The sequence below is a fragment of the Mycteria americana genome, chromosome 3, assembly GCF_035582795.1.
Source record: "Mycteria americana isolate JAX WOST 10 ecotype Jacksonville Zoo and Gardens chromosome 3, USCA_MyAme_1.0, whole genome shotgun sequence".
In the NCBI taxonomy this organism is placed as follows: domain Eukaryota; kingdom Metazoa; phylum Chordata; class Aves; order Ciconiiformes; family Ciconiidae; genus Mycteria; species Mycteria americana.
The window spans coordinates 26904502-26923278 of record NC_134367.1 but is presented as its reverse complement, the minus strand read 5'-3'; the positions used below and the strand labels follow the sequence as shown (position 1 = coordinate 26923278).

Genomic DNA, 18777 nt, shown 5'->3' with positions numbered 1-18777 from the left:
CTGTTTGCAATTCTCTTTGTAGGAGGGGCTACAGACCTATATAATCTCAAGGCAAAGCTACTGAGAGCTTAGAGCAGTTATACTGTGTACCAGGTAAGCTTTTTGGCTGTTGGATATGCATAGGGAATTAGTGTACTTGAAACTAAGGGAATGGGTGTTGTGGATTAAATACCTGTATGTACTTTCTTTACTAACATGGTTATGTGCATCAAATATTAAATTAATCAACTGCTTTCTACATGTACAGATTTAAGAAAAAGAAATGTAGATCTCAGAAGTGTGGAGTGCTTCCTCTTACCCCCTTCTTCCTATTGTAGAGAAGATGACATGTTATTTACAAGGGGAATATGGGGGCTTTTTAGCCATTTTCTTTTTGTTGCTGTTAATGCTTCAGCTTTATTGTTGACATGGTGTTAATAACTGTGAAGCTAGTATAAACTATGCACTGTCTACATGTTTGCTGCTGATGTGCATGCACTGGTTCTGAATGGGGTGGATGACAGTCTGTCTAGAAACTGGTGTCGCTTTAAATTCCAGCAGAGTTGGAATTGGACTAAGCAGGTATCCCACTTTGGCTCTGTCTGTGGTAAAGGCAAATCTAATGTTACCAGAGACAAAATTAAATTCTATGTCTGCGGGTGCTTGCCTAAAGAAATGAGATGATTGGGGAGTGTTGTAAATGAGATCGAATGCTTACAATGGGGGAGAAAAAATTCCTTCCTGTCACTTTATAAAGGAGCATAATGGCTGCTAGGGAAAGCAATTGCTGAGTTTATATTGTGTATCTGATTAAACAGTAAACTGTATCCTTAGATAATGCCAAAACAAACAGAGCAGTGTATCTTGCACACCCTGCTTTGTGGTCAGAGCAGAACACTGGGATGCTAATGGGGTTTGATCTGCTTGTTCTCTGACACGGGCCAATTGCTCTCAGTACAGAGTTCTCCTTAACTAACCTGCACACCTAAAAGATGTCTTAAGGCAAAATTATACAATGCAGTCTCTCAATATACTCTTTTACCTCCTCTACTAATTTGATGAGGGTGTTGGACTGTAAATGATTGGTTTCAGACAAGGCAACTTGGAACAATGCTTGAGAACCAGTTAGAGACTCAAAACCAGCATTCTGAATCTTTATTTTGCAAAACTTACTTCTTTATTCCAGATAGGAGGAAATCAGGCACGTGGAAACATGTCTGGGAAACCCAAGCTGCACTACTTCAATGGACGAGGCCGAATGGAATCAATACGGTGGCTACTAGCAGCAGCAGGGGTTGAGGTTTGCCTCTGTTTTTTATACTAAGAGCATGTGACAAATATGTATTTTTACTGTTCCTTATAAAAAATGTGACTGACCAGCAGTTTCAAGTTCAGCATTTAGTGTATTGCTGACCAAGCCAATAATGACCACTAGCTTACCCTAAGCAGGGGGGCAAGTTCCCATTTCACTTCCAAGCATCATGTGCCAAGCCTACTGGTAGCACCACAAATACCTCTCCACTGTAGCTAGTGAAAGAAAAAATTTAAAACCACAGCAGCAGAACCTGGCTTCTTATCTTCTGATCACAGGGGTTGAGCACTTCCAATTCTGAAGACCTTCAGTTAACTCCCAGTGTCCAAAACAGCATAAAAGTATTATGCCTACTACAATGTAGCTTACCCCTGAAGGTACTGTATATTATAAAAGACAGAGTAATTGTTTTTACCTCTAAAGTTTTCTGATCTTAAACTGGAGAGGGAGCGTGGGGATCTGTGTTTTAAGAGCTGTGAGTTTTTGTCATGGTGATGGGCAATGTGCCAGAAAGCTGCACAGGGCACATGATCTCTTCTCTTCGTCCCTCCTTTTGCCAGCTTGTGGCAAAGGAGCTATACCAAAGTTCTGCTGCTGCAGTGTGAATTTACCTATCCTCCTCTCTCCCTGCACCATCTCTTGCCAGCACTGACAACAGAAGCAGCATGGTCATCGTTTGCTCAGCAGGCCGGGTTTTGTGCCTTTCAGTCACCTCAGCTTTAGACAAAATCTTACGTGCACAAAAATATGAATCATATGTGAGAGGGAAGAGGAGAGGATGTTACAGGGGCAAAATACACTTTTAAAGCTATCACTTCAAAATCTGATTTTTTTGTTTAAAAACAGAATTCCCCAAAACACAGCCCTTTGTGCTCTCATTGTCTCATGCAAAGCAGAAGCTGAAACATGCAGTGACAACACAACTTTTCTTCTGTATTTCCCGCAGTTTGAAGAATGTTTTCTGGAAACAAAGGATGATCTGACAAAGTTACAGAAGGGTAAGTTTCCTTCACTTTTTAATAATTAAATAGTAATAATAATTAGAATTGTTTGTCTTAGAACACCTGAAAAGTCTTATGTCTCTTAAAAAGAAAATCTAGACTGGATTGTACACGAGGTGTCACAGATGCACACTGCAGCGTGTTAGAGGGTATCATGCATGCAGTTGCTTCAGTGTTCACTGAATCACAGAAGGGCTGAGCTCAGAAAGGACCTCTCGAGATCATCTGCTCCACCTCTCCTCCTCAAGCAAGGCCACCTAGAGCCAGTTGCCCAGGACAGTGTCCAGTTGGGTTTTGAGTATCTCCAAGGACGGAGACACCACAGCCTCTCTGGGCGACCCGTGCCAGTCACTCAGTCACTCTCACAGTAAAAAAGCCTTTCCCTAAGTTCAGATGATTGACGCTCCTTTGTTTCAGTTTGTGCCCATTGCCTCCTGTCCTACGACAATACAGGCTTTTGTCATCAGATCATCTTGAAATTAATTAGCATTTTAGGTTGCCTACAAAGTTGTTGTTTTATAACCCGTATGAAACCAGAGTTCCAGATTTCTGAGTTTAACCTGTACCTCTGATGCCTTCCTGTTTCCCAAGGCAACTACTCACCTTGCTATCTTTAGCTTCCATCTTTGTGAACGTGATATTCACATTTCCTCCAAACCAAATTACACATCTGTGCTCTTCCAGTTCACGTGGCTTTTCAAAGAAGTCTGAGCTAGGCTGGCATTTGCAGTCCTGCTCTCCTTTAGGAACAATAACTTGATCCCCCTGCCACTTGCCAGCTTTCAAGAAGTATTTTGAGACACCACCATAAATAAGAATATGCCCTGAATAGCAGACAGTTTCTCTGCATGATTGCCTTCTAGTGGATACAAAGACTAGCTGATCAGTAGCTGATCAGTTACCTGAGTCAAGAAATATGATTCCATAAATCAAATACTCTGACTTGCTTCTCGATCGGTTCCTGGAGGTATTTTGACTTCTTCCTTGCTAGAATAAGGCTTCTGCAGACTAGTAAGGGATTTACATGGCTACAGTTTCACACCAAATGATATTTGGCTCTTGCAGGAATTTCACGAAACCCACCCATTATTCCCTGCTTCACGCTCATACAGATGTATGCCATTGTATAAAGTCAATATAGTAGTCACAAAGATATTATATGCATTTACATTCACATTATATGTTGACAAGCCTGTAAATAGTCCAGATTTCCATAATACTTATGAAAGCATGACAGCAACTGGCTGGGTCAGATCCTTTAGTCCTTCTCATCTGTATTAACCTCCATGAAAATCATCTGAGTTAGGGCCAAGCAGTGCAGGACTTGTCTTTTTTAGTGTATGACTGCTAACAGTTCTGCAGGTGCTTCCTCAGATTTGAAGAAACCTCAAGAAGCTGATTGCTATAATATTAAGTTATTAACATGTCACTAAGAAATGGTTCTTGGTTTCATGGTAAGTGTTTTCCATACCTTGTTGTGAGAATGAGGAACACTGCCACTGAAAGGGTTGTCAAGCATTGGAACAGGCTGCCCAGGAAAGTGGTTGAGTCCCCATCCCTGGAGGTATTTAAAAGACATTTGGATGAGGTGCTTAGGGTACATGGTTTAGCAGTGGATTTGGCAGTGTTAGGTTTATGGTTGGACTCGATGATCTTAAAGGTCTTTTCCAACCTAAACGATTCTGTGATTCTAAATAAAAAATAATACATGTGGTTACTTAGCCAAACGCCCACTAATGGTTCTCAGAGACTGCATGTCTCCTTATCTTGTCCCCTTTTCCCTAGATGGATCCCTGCTGTTCCAGCAAGTGCCCATGGTGGAGATTGATGGGATGAAGATGGTGCAGACTAGAGCCATTGGCAACTACATAGCAGCAAAGTACAACCTCTGCGGGAAGGACCTGAAGGAGAGAGCCCTGTACTGTAACAGTACCACCTTTGTTTGTTAGACTACAGTTCATACTACCTCTCTGTGTGACACAAGAATATCCCAGCTCACAGTTCGATTTGGGGTGAAATAACAGCTTTTCATGTAGCATGTGTTGACTGTGACTGTGGGTGATGTCTACAACAGTAATAACCAGCTAGATTAGGCAGGCAGCAAGGTGCAAGGAAGATCAAAGGTCAATACAGTTATCAGAAGAAAGCAGTCAGGAGCGCAGAGGGCAGACTGTCTTACTGATGCTGCTTTTCATTTTCTCCTGCAGTTGTCAGCAGCAGGCATTTTCACCACATCAAATTCAGGGAAATGTCCTTGATGGAAAAAAACCCTTCTCTCTCTAATAACCAGGAATTAGAATTAATAACTGGTTATTAAAGGACAGGGCCCTCAGGGCACATGGTTTGACCTGAAGAATTTTTAAATGCTTCAAGTTAACTAGCACTGGTAAACACATGTCAAGATATTTGTTAGGAATTGTACAGACCCACTCTTTTAACTTACCGTGTCTGACTGGATTTTTAACACAAGTTTGGATGACACACATGCACACATTTGTATTCAGGTTCAAAAAAACTTAATACAGAGAAGTATCACCCCTAGTGAAAAATGGAAGGGCTACAGTCTTTTAGTTTGTGGTTAGGCACTTTGCACTTGTCTCACCCACGCTCCCCTCCCCGAAGCTACTGCACTCTGGGGGGAACTGCTCCAAGCTATGCACGCTGGATAGAAGAGGTAGAGAGTTCCCAGCATCTCAGTGGGGTTATGCCAGTAGCTATCGTACTATTCAGACCTACTGTGTTTGACCTGACCACCTGTATCTCTTCCTTTCAGAATTGATATGTATGTGGAAGCAATAATAGATCTGAACGAGTTACTCATGACCCATGCTTTCCAACCAGCGGATAAAAAGGAGCAACATTTTGCTACTATTGTGGACAAGGCCACAAACAGATACTTCCCAGTCTATGAGAAGGTATGTGGCAAAGACATAGTAGCCTAATTAATATTGTTTTCCTGAAACGCCATCCTGGCTCTACCCAAACAACTTTTATTGAGGAAAACAGAGAAGAAAAATTACTACGTAAATATAAATGCTATGGTTTTGGTGGGGCTGGGATGAGGATGGAGACAGGACACTACAGAGGGGACAGAAGGCACTACAAATCTGGGAGAGATGCAGAGCTTCAAGAACCCAGGACACTGAGCTCCCCAAATGTCCATGTTTCAGCCTGTATGTTGTTTCAGACAAAAGACACTATAGCATCAGCTTTTACATAAAGTTTCCTCCTGAAGTGCGGAACCCCCTCTACCATACATGCTATGTAAAAGCATTACAGCTCCTTCTGTTACAAAAGAGCGGATGGATTAGCTGGGTGTCAAGACCATGAGGCACAGGTTACATGTGGAGAGGTCCCAACGCAATATTCCCAAAATTGAAGAGGAAACAGGTGAGAAGTAAGGGAACTGCCCATAATTTGAAAGAGTCCAAGATACTCTTACTATGCCCTGGGCTGAACTTAAGCCTCCTGCAAATTTTGTATAGGCATTTGCAGTGATGGTTGTATCCCATAAAGCTTAGCCTTTAACACAGCAGAATTGGTTACACGAGCCACAGAAGCAAAGGCAAGAGGGGTACAACTGAGTTGCCAGAAAGAAATGCAGAAGAGAAAGGACTGATAAATTAGGCCTAGGATGACGGTGTGGTCAGATCATTCGTTTACACCACAGATGTTCTTACTGCATTTCCTTCTTTCAAGGATAACTCCATGCAGTGTATGACCTTGCTTTGAAGATATCATATTAAGTCACACAGAGAGAAAAAAAAAATCACATCTGCTTCTGGTTCTCTGTTTTTAGGTTTTGAAAGACCATGGACAAGACTTTCTTGTTGGCAACCGGTTTAGCAGGGCAGATGTGCAATTACTTGAGACCCTTTTAATGGCAGAAGAGTGCAAGCCTGATATACTTGCCAAATTTCCTCTCTTGCAGGTAATTGAATGGACAGTTTTAATGGACAAAGAATCAAAGCAGGACCACTGATTTAAACTGGCTGAGAATTATGGGAGAGCGGGAGGGTGAGGAAAGACATGAAAGACAAATCAAATATCCTAAGTACTTTTAGCCAGCCTCAAATACTGATGGTTATTGCCGCATTCTGTCACCATAGCCACAAAAGCATAATAGGATGAAGCATATAGATTGTTCTGCAGGATTAACCCCTAATGTTACTTTTGGAACATGGATAACATCTAAATGTCTGACAGTTACCATGGTTCTTAAGCACAGTGCTGTTTTGGTTTTTTTTTGTAGAGTTTTAAAGCAAGAATAAGCAATATCCCCACAATAAAGAAATTCCTGCAGCCTGGCAGCCAGAGGAAACCACCACTACAAGAAAAAGACGTACCAAAACTGATGAAAATATTCCACTGAGCAGCAACCTAAACCCACAGAAACTCTATTTCATTGTCTTTGGGTTTGCTGATAGTGGCAAAGTGAAATAAATGAAAATAGTGAAAAGGTTTTTGGTCTCTCTTTCCTTAGCTACAGGACTGGTTTTAGCCTACTGCAGACACTTCCAAGGTAAATCTACATGAGCATACCAGCAAATGAAATAGTTCACTGAAATAGGGGGTACACTGGACAACACAGGATGTCTTAAATTACTTAGGAGAATACCTGAAATAAAGTCTTACTATTGACACTCAAACCCAGTATGTTCAATGACTTCTTGCTGCTACTTACATACCTAAGGGCTCTCTGGTTCTGTCTTTCTGGCATTCCCAAGAGTAGCTGGAAAATGAAGAGAGCTTAGCCCAAACAGTGGGTGACATATCTATTCTGGGAAATGCCAGGAAAAGCCTGCAGGTTCTGGTTTGAAGGGGATGACAGCTTTCCTCTGAACTTGGAGTATGCTGGGACCAGAGGTCCTACGGCACCTCTGTTTTGTTACTAGACATTTAAACTCTTGTACTGTAGCTTCACCAATATCTCCGTTAACAAAAGGTCTACTGTAGCAGCTAAAACCACTTTGCAGACTTGACTGAGAAACGAATGCTTATCGCCAACTGTACAGTTGAAAACTTACTGTTTGAGGAAGCAGGAGTCAGATTGGTGTCAGGTGCTAGTGAGACCTTGAAATGTAGGACTTCATGTTGACTTATGTCACTTTAGTAAACCCAGTTAAATGTAAGTTGTACATAAGTTGTACATTATAATCACTTAAATCAAGCTCTACTACTGAGAGGCTAGCAAGACAGCTGAACACATAAATACGTATATTATTTAAACACCAAAGCAACCAAGTATGTAAATGCAACAGCCAGTGCCCTAAAACCAACTAATGCTGTAGTACCAGCAGTTTTAAGCTGGGCAAACTCAGGGCACTAAAACTCTTGCTAATACCGATAGTTGCTTTATAAGGAATGCCATGCGGCTGGAACCAGTTTTTAGCATCAAGAAAGGAAAAAACCCAATGGTTTTCTGCAGCAGAGCATGTATTAATGAAAGTTGTTGCAAGAGCTGTTTCCCTCCCACCTCACCGAAGCATTTGGGCAGCACTTGCAGCTGCTGAGCACTGTCAGAAACTTTGGCTGCGGCTGCCAACTCTCTGCTGTGCAAGCTCCCCTGCATAGCCAGGCGGTTTTAGGAGCCTGCACACACCCCAGGCTTCGGCCACGCAGAGCCAGAGTCCCTGGCACGCCGACAGCTTGGCACCCCTCGCACAGGGGCTGCGACCCAGGCCTCTCCCCCAGTCACGCCATCGCTGTGACCCCACTGCTGCCTCGGGGGCCTCAAAGCCTTTCTCCCGCCTGCTAGTGCCCCGGCCGCCATGTCCCTCTGAGGTGCAGCCACAGCACCCCGCCGACCTCGAAGCCAGCCCAGTGGAAAAAGCGGCTTCACAAGACTTCGGGGACAAGGCCGAGGTGGCTTTTCCCTCAGCTACGCTTGTAGGGCTTAGGAATGCGGTTTAACTGCGGGAAGCCGGGGATCGGTACCTCCGTGCGGCGAAGCGGCCATAGCCAGGCCTGAGAGAGGGACGGCGGGCGGGGAGGCAGCCAGTGGGCAGGCCGCCCGGCGCGGCTGCTGAGGGGAGGAGCGGCCGCCTCTCGGCGGGCTGGGCGGTGAGGGCGGTCTGCGCCGAGCTGGCTGGGCAGGTGGCTCAGTCGGCGGTGAGGCCCGGGCGGAGGGTACTGGCAGCGGCGGCGGTGGGTTGGGGTGCCGTTGCGGGAGTCGGCGGCCCCGCGGGGGTGCGGGGGGCGGCCGGTCCCGGCCCGGCGGAGGGTGTGAATTTTGCTGCGAAGCACGGCGTGTGGCGGCGGGGTGCAGGGGCTGGCAGCTGCTCCCCGGGCAGAACGCCGGCCCGCCGGCGCGGGAGCGTGTGCCGGCCCCTCTGCCGCCGAGCACTGGCGGGTCGCGCGTTGCTCGGCGGAGCCGCAGGAGCGCGTTTCCCGCCGCGGCTAGGTGCGGAGGGCAGGGGAGGGCTGCCTGCCCTCTCCAGGCCACCCGCGCACGGGGGAAGGAGCCCGTCTGCGGGGGCTGGAGGCGGCCAGCCGGGGCCCCTGCCAGGAGGGCGGAAGGCGAGGTGCGTGACAGACCTGTTTTTACTTCAGGAACATGCTTGAGTGTCCCGCGGTGCTGCTCGAGGGTGTTTGTCCAGGGGTTACTCCCCACTCTCTTTCCTGCAGCAGGGACCCACGCCGGGTGGGGTGGGTGTGTGTAGAGGGGGGTTTGTGTCTGGCTTTGGGTAGGATCAGCAGGGAACCTGAAGAGGAATTGATATTTGGAGTTAAAGTTTTAAAATCTCTCAGGATGATTTCCCTTTCAGCTCGTTTAAATGCTCCTCCTAGCTCGGGTGGTGGAAGTAACGCTTTTTGAATCCAGACTTGGCCTGAGTCCCAGTAGAAAGCACACACTGGTGAGCAATTACAGTCTTAAGACAGTCTCAAGACTGAACTGGGCTTGATGCAGTATGGGCCCTGTGCTGTAAGGTCATTCTGCTTCAGCAGCCCTGTGCGAGCTGTGTTCAAGGAACAAAGCATTGCAGAGAACTACTTTGGGGTCCATATCCAATTAGGAAGAAAGTTTAAGATCTTGCAGCAGATTGTGAGCTTGCTGTTAAATTCACTTACTTGTTTCTCACTGGAAGGCTGGTGCCTGAATTGTTTTGGACAAAATACTGTGTTTTTTTAATACAGCAATCACAGCGGTAGCTGTCACTCTGACAACTGCCTGGCTGAGGTCCAAGGAAGGTCCGATGCACTAGAACATTAAGAAGGTTTGTGATTTCTTTTCAGGTCCATTATTGCTATTCAAGAAAGGTAATTTACCAACTTTGCTACTCTTTCATGACTCACTGCTTTACAAAGGGGTATTCATTGCAGAGCAGTAACAGAGTCACCAAAGTACTTTGCAACTTTCAGCCTAAACCCCAAAGTCAGTCCTTAAGTGGTGCAGTTCCAGGAAAATGTAAGTTTTTTCTTACCTGCACAAAAAGCCTCAACACTTGGCCAATCCCCACAAGGAACTGTGACGAACAAGTGCAGGTTATGTTGATACCTGGACTTTTTTCCACTGACACTTGTTCTGCTCTTCAGCTTTCCCAGCTGTTTGGAGTGGAGCACTGAGCTGACACTGGCAAGCAGGGCTCTGGCTGGGCTGATTTTTATCAGCTCTACCTTGGCTTCGGGGAGAGGTCAGGAAAGTTTGCTCTTTCTGCTTACGCTAGCCTGTCCTTGTAGTGTGTTTCCCAGCCTTAATCCCATGTGCTGGAGGTTAGAGTGTTTGTCCAGTCTGAGGACCCAAGTGGAGTTCTCCTCTCTGATGGAGTGGAGTCAAGACAGTCATCTACTTCCTGAGTGCCAGGGAATGAAGTATTTTTCAAGTATGGAAGGTCTTTAACTTGGTATAAAGCTCTTTAACTTGGTATAGTGTAACTCACTTATGGGAACTCGAAATGGAGCGTAGGTCATGGTCTTCCGTGTGTAGGGCCTGGTAGGGTAGCTGTGATAGGGCATGTCTTTAAATGTCTTGTTTATGTGCCCTATTGCTGTTCAGGTATTAGGAATCTAGCTAGGTATACCGGCAGCTCTAGACTAGATGCCAGCTCTAAACTGTCAAGACATAATCAAGTCTTTATTGAAGAGCACATATTTATGTATAAAGAGAACTTTGTTGCAGGAGACTGAGGTGTCTGGAGATAAAGGCATTGCCAGGGCTAGGTGGAAGCTGAGCAGCGGTTTTGAAGACCTGTATTTTGGACTGGGGCACCAGGTTTCTCCTGTGAGTCCAGCCCCTAGTAGAGCAATGGCTGTTTGCTATAGGGCCTGTTGAAGATACCACCCAACACAAAGGACTTCAGTGGAGAAGGCCAGGGATGTGGTCTCCCCTCTCACTGTTGTACTATTTGTTTGTGCCTCTTCATTGATGCCTTTGGGATTATGGCTGAAGTTTCCACTTTGTGGCTCCATTATGTACTGTGAAGTCTATGCAAGAATAAATAAGCCTGCCTGTAAACAGATAAAACTTTGGCTTAATGATGAAGCACTCCGTTAGTCTGTGACTCTGTCTTACTAAATCTGCTTCGTTCTTCTGGGACCCATTAGTGATAAGAGTACAGTGTTAGCTTTGTTTCCAGCACCAGGCAAGCTCACATCAGCTGCTGAGGTCATACTATGGCATGTGACTGCACTTGTTAGCAAAATTTGAAAGGACGAAGTGTTTCCTCCCAGTGCCATCATCCGGTGGGCTGACTTCAGCTCCCTGCCTCTGGGGGCATTGACCAGGCCTTATCTGCCCAACAGAGGTCACAGTCTCATTTGTTTGGTTTTGATTTTAAAGTTAAGTTTTCAGGGCAAATAGGATATAAGTCCCTGTTACAGTTTAACTGTTGTTCATAAAATTGGAAGGGGTCTTAAGTCAGTCCACATTCTCTATAATGGATATATTGTGATTTGGCTAATGGTCAAAACAGAACTAGCTAGATATGGAAGTCAGCAGGCCTGGTGAAATATATGCTGCAATATATATTGCTGTTATAAGCTCATATTTGAAAGGCACAGGAGCACGGGGCTCTGAAATGTCATAATGAGAGAGGTGAAAACAACACTGGTGTCTCTGGGTTGATGTTCTTGTGAAGCAATTCATTTGACATAGTACATTTTCAAGTCTGGTATGGCATGGATGCTGTCACAATCTCTTCAGTAGGTGTTGGGTGTTGTATCACTACAAGGTTAAAAACGTATTTATTCAGGAATACCCTACAGTTCTGCTTTGGTTGTAAAACTCTCATGAGGTCTTAAAGCTATATTAATATTATTAAAGATATACATATGATTTAGTAGATGCTTATTACATTCTGTCATGATTCTTTTTTGAATTGCTGCATATTCTGGTAGTGTGTACTTTTTCTTTTTTTCCACTAATCCACAGGAAACTTGGTTGCATCAGGCCCAAGTATCTAGGCCTTGATTGCCCTTCTACTTTCACATTCATCCAACTGTATTTAGTAGTTTGGAGTGGAACATTTTAAATGCTAAATTAAAAAATGCTTCCTGTAAGATCATCACATTGAATTTTTATCAGGAAACAAGAACTCTGAAATCATGGCGGGGAAACCCAAGCTGCACTACACCAAGGGAAGGGGGAAGATGGAGTCAATCCGATGGCTGTTAGCAGCAGCTGGGGTTGAGGTTTGTACCTTTTTTTATAAAGTGATCAGATTAATCTGTGATTAAAATAGGTATTCTTTGGAAAGGTTTCCCAATTACATCTGTGCTTAGAGATATGCACAACATCATATATTGTGATGCAGAATGCTTAGATTCAGTGATACACTCTCTCATGTTGTATTTAATGTATTCCTTGAGCAATAGTTGCGCAGTAAAAGGATTTTAACATACAAAGAGAATTGTTAAGTGTCGTTTTTGAAACATACTTTAAGCTGAGATCTTAAATTGTTGCTACAGATCAAAACTGTGTGTCTCTGACTTTTTCTGAATGCTCATTACTTCCCTGTGTCTCATGATTGTTCTCCACTGAAAGACCATGTGTACCACAGGAAAAACTTTAGAAAATTATCTCAAAGTGCTTTTTGTTCTTTGGATCAGCACCTGAGTAGGATAGATCAGCAGAGCTGCCCTGAAGGCAGTAGGGGAGCTATCTAGATTCACATCAGGTAAAAACCATCCTAAGGCATCTTGATTTCTACATTCAGTTTTTTGTTTGAATACAGTACTTTGAAACTATTTTCTCAGAAACTATTTATGCTTCATTGGAAATAAAAGGCTTTTTTAATGGTGCTCACTTGTGAATGTTGCTGACAGAGAAGCTGCAGAGCATGAGTGCTGAGGAAACAGATCTTGCCCTCATTCAAATGTCCTTCTCATTAAAAAAAAAAATGCCAGCAGGGGGAAAGAGGGAGATAAATGCTGTGTAAACAGAGGCATAACTTATTAAAAATGTCTCAATATTTCACATGGCATCAGCTGCTTTTAAGTGAATGATTTGGTGTCTGTTAATTGTTTGTGCAGGCAAGTAGACTGGTCTTTATAATGAGGAAGCTTTTTTTGAAGTGTAAAGCATTGTACATTACTGTGGGGTTGGGGACACTATAGTCCTGGGTTATTTGCGGGAGCAGAGATGAAGAATATGAGTAGGGGGTCAACACAATCATGAGAAGTATGGGAAATAGTGTGGAGAGGCGGAGTCTGACTTCCAGACTTCCTTCCACTTCTCCATTGCCTTTGGAGTGACACAGTGTTATTTTCTATTGTTGCTTTTCAGTTTGAGGAAGAATTCATAGAAACGAGGGAAGACCTAGAAAAATTACGCAATGGTGAGTCTATAAACTGTACCCTAAACATAAATTCACACCAATATAACAAAAGGACAACAGGTGATATTTTTGCAAGACCTCCAATACGATGTGACCTGTAAAGAGAAGACTTGAGAGACCTGCTTGCTTGCGGATGCTTTCATCCCTCAGAATTGGAAATGTCTTGGTGTGTTAGCAGGTCTCTTTCTCCAATTCAGTGTAGTACTGCAGCAGTCTGAGTAGTTTGCTGCTTTTTCTTCCCAAGATGGATCCCTGCTATTTCAGCAAGTGCCCATGGTGGAGATCGATGGGATGAAGATGGTGCAGACCAGAGCCATCCTCAGCTACATAGCAGCAAAGTACAACCTCTACGGGAAGGACCTGAAGGAGAGAGCCTGGTACGGTAACAGTGCATACTATCTTTACAAATATTCTTCCATGATTTTTAATATTTATGAGAAGAATATTGCTGTGAAATATCTGCATGTAAAGGTGCATATACATCTGCCAGTGCTTTGTCTCCTCAGATCCAGGGATTGGGTGAATGGACTTTGTGATTGATTGTTAATTGTCAACATAGCGAGAATGTTATGGCCACCTTCAGGCTCATTTGATTTCTCAGAGACCAGAAGTGCATTAAGTTCCTGGGCAACTGCAGGACCTTAATACAATAATAAAGGCTAAGTATGCCTTTTTTTCTGTTTAAATGGGAAAACAGTAGGAAAAACTACAGCTGCCTGCAAAAAATGAAGTGTCTTTAAGTGTTGTAGTTTCCTTTTTTCAAAATGTAAAGAATCTTTCACAGCTGATTTAAAAAAAGACATGTTCAGTGGCTTAATGTTACTGAAAGTTAAACCAATATTTTCCTAATATTACTTTACCATATAAGCTGTGGCACTTTCCATTGCCATAATTAAAGGGCTAATGCAAAAGCAAAAATCCTTATTTACTCTTTCTTAAAAAAAAAAAAAATATCACACAGAAGTTCAATTAAGTCCTTAACCTAACTGACTACCACTTACTGTCAAAGGTTTATTCTGTGATAATGGACGGGCAGCTCCAGAGATTGTGGAGATTATTATGGACTGGCATGTCTGAACCGGCATTGGTAACCGGGATCCTTTCATGATTAGACCTTAAAACTATTTTTTTTCTCCTCTAGCATGGTTTGCATATGTGGTCTTTTCTCCCACAGCATAGATGAATAGATTATCAATGGAAAACTGTGAACTCCACTTTAAATACATTAGTTGCAGACTCTTGTCTATACCTTGCTTGTTGCAGACACTGTGAGCCTGTTCATAAAGATCTGTGCTTTGAAAAAAACTGACCTGGAATCAAAGTGGAAGAACGAGAAAACAAACTAATGTCTTATGTTACATTCACTAATAAGCATTTTACTCAGTGATCACTTCAGTATTGTATTTCAGGAAAATAACCAAAATAGAATGTTCAAATGTTAAATGTGAAATAAAAATATTTGTTTCAGGATTGATATGTATGTGGAGGGAACAACAGACCTGATGGGAATGATCATGTATCTCCCTTTTCAACCAGCTGACACAAAAGAAAAGAATCTTGCCTTAATCATTGAACGAGCTACAACCAGGTACTTTCCTGTTTATGAAAAGGTAAGTGATAAATCACCAGAAGTCCACAAAGACAGTAAAGTGGGGTACAAGTTCCCCACCACCCCACTCCCCTGTCCCCACACACCTACTTTCTGGAAGGCAAGTGACAGTACCGCTCTGGAACTGTATAATGGAGCCAGTATTCAGCAATGTGAAAAGAGGGCCACAAAATAATATTGGGCTGGTTTCACTACTGAGTATCTTTGCTGTTTTCTTTAAGACTCCTCAAAGAGCAGATCCTACTGTTTAAACCTAGCTTAGTGGCTGATAGCTCCTAGCATTTTGCATAAATGCACCATGTAAATACCTGTGCCAGCCTTCAGAACGTATTACCTGAAAGTGTAATATACTCTTGCTGTTCAAAGTTAAATATAATTGTGCTTTATAATTAAGGACCTAATTCTGTGATCTTTCTCAAACCCATTTCTTAAATATGTTATACTTACAGACTATTACTGTCTTTTTCTGAATTGCTATTTGGGCATCCTTAGGTGTGCACAAAGAGGCTCTGCAAACAGGATGTATCTAGCTTAAAAGCATAAAGCAACTATTTACTGGCTAGCATGCACTAAAGAGTTAGCCTGTAATGACCTAGGAGGTCAGGCATTGCCACCCCTACAGAGCACACGAAGAGTCTTTCTTGGCTAGGCAAGAGTTGGTCAGGAGGGGACGGGTTGTTCTTTGCTTCTCCCTGGAACGTAGCCTGGATGTTACTGAGTTGCCATTTTCTACCAACTTGCTGTTTGTTCTGTGGTTTTGTTTTTCCCATTAGGATGTTTTAATGTTTTTTGGTGTTAACATTTTCCTGTTTGGATTGAGCCAGCTGTGATCCTCATCTCACTAGCCTACTTCTGTTTGTAACTTTACCTTTTGTACCTTGTATGGTTGTACTATACAGGCTTTCTCACAGCACTTTTTCAGAGCGTAGCAGCCTCCTCAGGAGTCTGTGCCAAGCGTACAAAGCTGTGTTGTTTCAGAGCTGAGCCGGGTTTCTAGCTTGAATCCTTGGTTCACAGGCAGCTGAAGTCCATTCAAGAAATACAGGACTTGATGCAATTTCATGTGCCTCTTTATCAGAGCCTTAAATTGCACAAGTGAAACCCACAAAGGCTGCCCTGTGAAAAAAAATTGCACGTAAATGACATAAGCCAGCACTCCTGTAATCAGAGTTCGTATAGATCCACTGCCATACCAATGGGAGGCTGCGCTGAAAGATATTGATTGCACACATTAATCTTTCAAAGATTTGAAGTCTGATAACATAATTACTTAAATTATTAAAAAATAAAAGAGCAAATTTAGACACCAGTATTCCCCGAACCCATGCCTAGGTGGCATAAACTGCTGTTATGATATGTTTTAGTATGTATGCTCACTGGAGGAAAGTCTTTAAAATAATCCTTGTTCACTTATGTTAAAGACACAGCCAAACTTTTCCATGATTTTTAGCCTAGTTAATTTTGTTAGAATGATTAATAATTTTCCTTCTGTACCAGCTGTTTAAGTTGTTCATTGATTCAGCTTAGCAGGGTTTGCAGTCCATGTGTTACGCAATCCTGACAGAAAATACCCATAGCTATGAGTGTTCACCTTAAACACTCAGCAGCTAGATAGAGCAGCCAAAGGTAATATAAAGCACTGCAGGCAGTCTGGTTCCGATGCTCTGTTTGGGAGTTTCCGTATGGCTTTCCTAGACAAGCTGTGGTGGACCTTGTCAGAGGCTACTGCCTCTCTTACAGTAAAATTGGCCGATGGGACTGGAGAAGGAATCAGCTTCCAAAGTCAGACTGATGTCCTAGGTTTAGTGCATATTTGTTAGTTGTTTAAGTGTAGCATTAGAATATATTAGGCACAGACACGTTTCCTTCTCCTGCTTCTGCTACAAGGGGGATAGCATTCAGGAAGAAGGTAGGCTGGAGATCTGGTAACTGCTCTGAAGCTGTGCTGCAGCATTCACGACAACTTGTCTATGACAGCAGTAGTAGCGTTGGTGGGCTGTGATTCTTGCATCAGTAGTTTGCCATGAAAGAATCCTTCCATACAGGATGAAGGGTGTGTGCCTTCATTCCTGACCTGTTTCAAACTATAATCAGCAACCTCAAATTTTGCTGAAACACCTGGCAATTCACTTGACTTATAGTACAGGTAAGCTGTCTTGACTATTTCTTACAGTTACTTTGGTCCTGTTTCTTTTCTATGATTTAAGTCTTTCATGTGGGACTGGACTTGCTACAGCTACCTGGTGCAGTAGGTCAGAGTGAGTGAGTGATAGGTCCACGCACACTGAAACATGAGTTCTGATTTCATTTTTTGTTGTGAGAATACCTATCACTTTCTAACTTTATAGATTCTTGCATGGATCTGCTCTGCTGTAATTTTATAGAAATCTGTCTGTAATTAAATATCTAGATAAAATTGTTACATCCTATATGACTTTTTTTCTTCGTTTGTATTTTGTAGGCCTTAAAAGACCATGGGCATGATTATCTTGTTGGCAACAAATTAAGCTGGGCAGACATCCATCTGCTGGAAGCCATTTTAATGGCAGAAGAATGGAAGCCTGATATACTGTCTGCCTTCCCTCTGCTACAGGTTAGTAATCGTCTGATCTCAATATGGAATGTAACATACAAATGTCCCTGCCCAGTTTTAAAAGCTAATTGATGTTTAAATCTTTTGAACCATTGTACTATGTTGCTGACAGTTCTCTGGTCTACTTCTGTTGACTACAACAACCTGAACACACACACACTGCCTTTCCCCCAGAGCTGCTGGGGGCTCACCTTTCTCCAGCTCTACTTCTCCCAGCTGTTCTCAGCTAGCAGGAATTCACTTACTAACGCTACCAGTTTGGTCCTGTAACTGCTACTTCCATGTCTTCAAACACAGCAGTGAGCATCAGGAGGGGAAGTCTGCAGCCTGTTGTGTCTGCAGTTCCTGTCCTTCTCTTTTTGCTAGCAAAATTATATTTGGAAGAAATATACAAGAGCTGTTAAGTTTCTTATGTCTTGTCTTCCATGGTGCTTTGCACTGAGGTATTCCTGTCCTTGCCTCTTGTTTTGCCCAAATATATCTGCAGGATTTGGATTCAGGCTGTGGTTTTTGCTTTTCTTTTTTTCCTTTTTTCTTCCACCTTTACCAGATGAATCGTAACTTTTTAATATTACTTTCTCCCATCCCCATCTGGGAAACTAAGGTAAACTTTATAGCACCAGCATTGCAGATCAGAATATTCACACCTGGATTTTCTAAAAAGACTAATATGTTGTAGGTGTGAGTTTGCTTTTTTTTTTTTAAATGGAAAATGCTGAGTGCTGTGTTGGCTCTAAGGAGCTACTCCCTTTCTCTGTTTAATGTATGTCTGACAAGTAAAAATCCAAGTCACCTGATTTTTAAGCTATAAAGGATGGAATTACAATTTCCTGACTCTCATTGGCTTTACTGCTGCTTTTTACAGGCTTTTAAAGGAAGAACAAGCAACATTCCAACAATCAAAAAATTCTTGCAGCCTGGCAGCCAGAGGAAGCCACCAACAGATGAGAAGTTTGTTGCCATTGTGAGGGAAATATTCAATATCTAATCATGTGGCTGCTGAAGATAATACAACTGTAGTATATTGCCAGAGCTGTGCCTTATAAGTGTAAACTGCATAGATGTATTCTATAGCTTGCATCATATAGCCAGTCACATGATAACTGTTGAAACAGAATACACTTTTAAGAGTAGAAGGCTAATTTGCACCTGTTGAGTCCAGAAAGTGGTATTTCATGTAGCAATTCTATGAAATAAGATATGCTGATACTTTGTGTTTTGCCTTTTTTTTTTTTTTTTTTTTTTTAATTACAGTACATGCCTGGTAGGGTAAAATGTTTCAGCTGTAGCTTTCGGAGTGCTGTAGAAAGCAAGCCCTCTTCCCCTTCCTCTCTCCATTTTAATAAACTGCTGGAGGAAAAGCCACTCCATAAATATGGGGAAGTCCTATAAATTCAGGCCTAGAATCTTTTGGTTTTGCTCTCTAGGTGCTCTCCTAGATCAAACTTCACTGTCCCCCTGCTGTATTTCACTGATGTCTCTGTACTTTCAGAGCTGCAGTTTAAAAA

General features: G+C 42.8%; 2 protein-coding genes across 6 annotated transcripts; both read left to right on the top strand.

The window, feature by feature from the left end:
• Positions 1 to 8: 8 nt before the first annotated feature.
• On the top strand, positions 9 to 6907 carry LOC142408085 (glutathione S-transferase-like). The gene is made up of 7 exons (XM_075498066.1): positions 9 to 93; positions 1166 to 1279; positions 2238 to 2289; positions 4078 to 4210; positions 5066 to 5207; positions 6092 to 6223; positions 6545 to 6907. The coding sequence occupies exons 2-7, from the start codon at positions 1193 to 1195 to the stop codon at positions 6662 to 6664; spliced, it is 666 nt and encodes a 221-aa protein (XP_075354181.1). The 5' UTR covers positions 9 to 93; positions 1166 to 1192; the 3' UTR covers positions 6665 to 6907.
• A 1430-nt stretch (positions 6908 to 8337) lies between these two features.
• LOC142408084 (glutathione S-transferase) lies at positions 8338 to 18777 on the top strand. Of its 5 annotated transcripts, none has more exons than XM_075498062.1 (7): positions 8338 to 8421; positions 11816 to 11922; positions 13016 to 13067; positions 13312 to 13444; positions 14536 to 14677; positions 17138 to 17269; positions 18135 to 18777. In XM_075498062.1, the coding sequence occupies exons 2-7, from the start codon at positions 11836 to 11838 to the stop codon at positions 18255 to 18257; spliced, it is 669 nt and encodes a 222-aa protein (XP_075354177.1). In that variant the 5' UTR covers positions 8338 to 8421; positions 11816 to 11835; the 3' UTR covers positions 18258 to 18777. The 5 variants fall into 5 exon arrangements, with proteins under 5 accessions (XP_075354177.1, XP_075354178.1, XP_075354179.1 ...); XM_075498063.1 differs by having other exon boundaries at positions 8343 to 8403; XM_075498064.1 differs by lacking the exon at positions 8338 to 8421 and adding an exon at positions 8475 to 8816.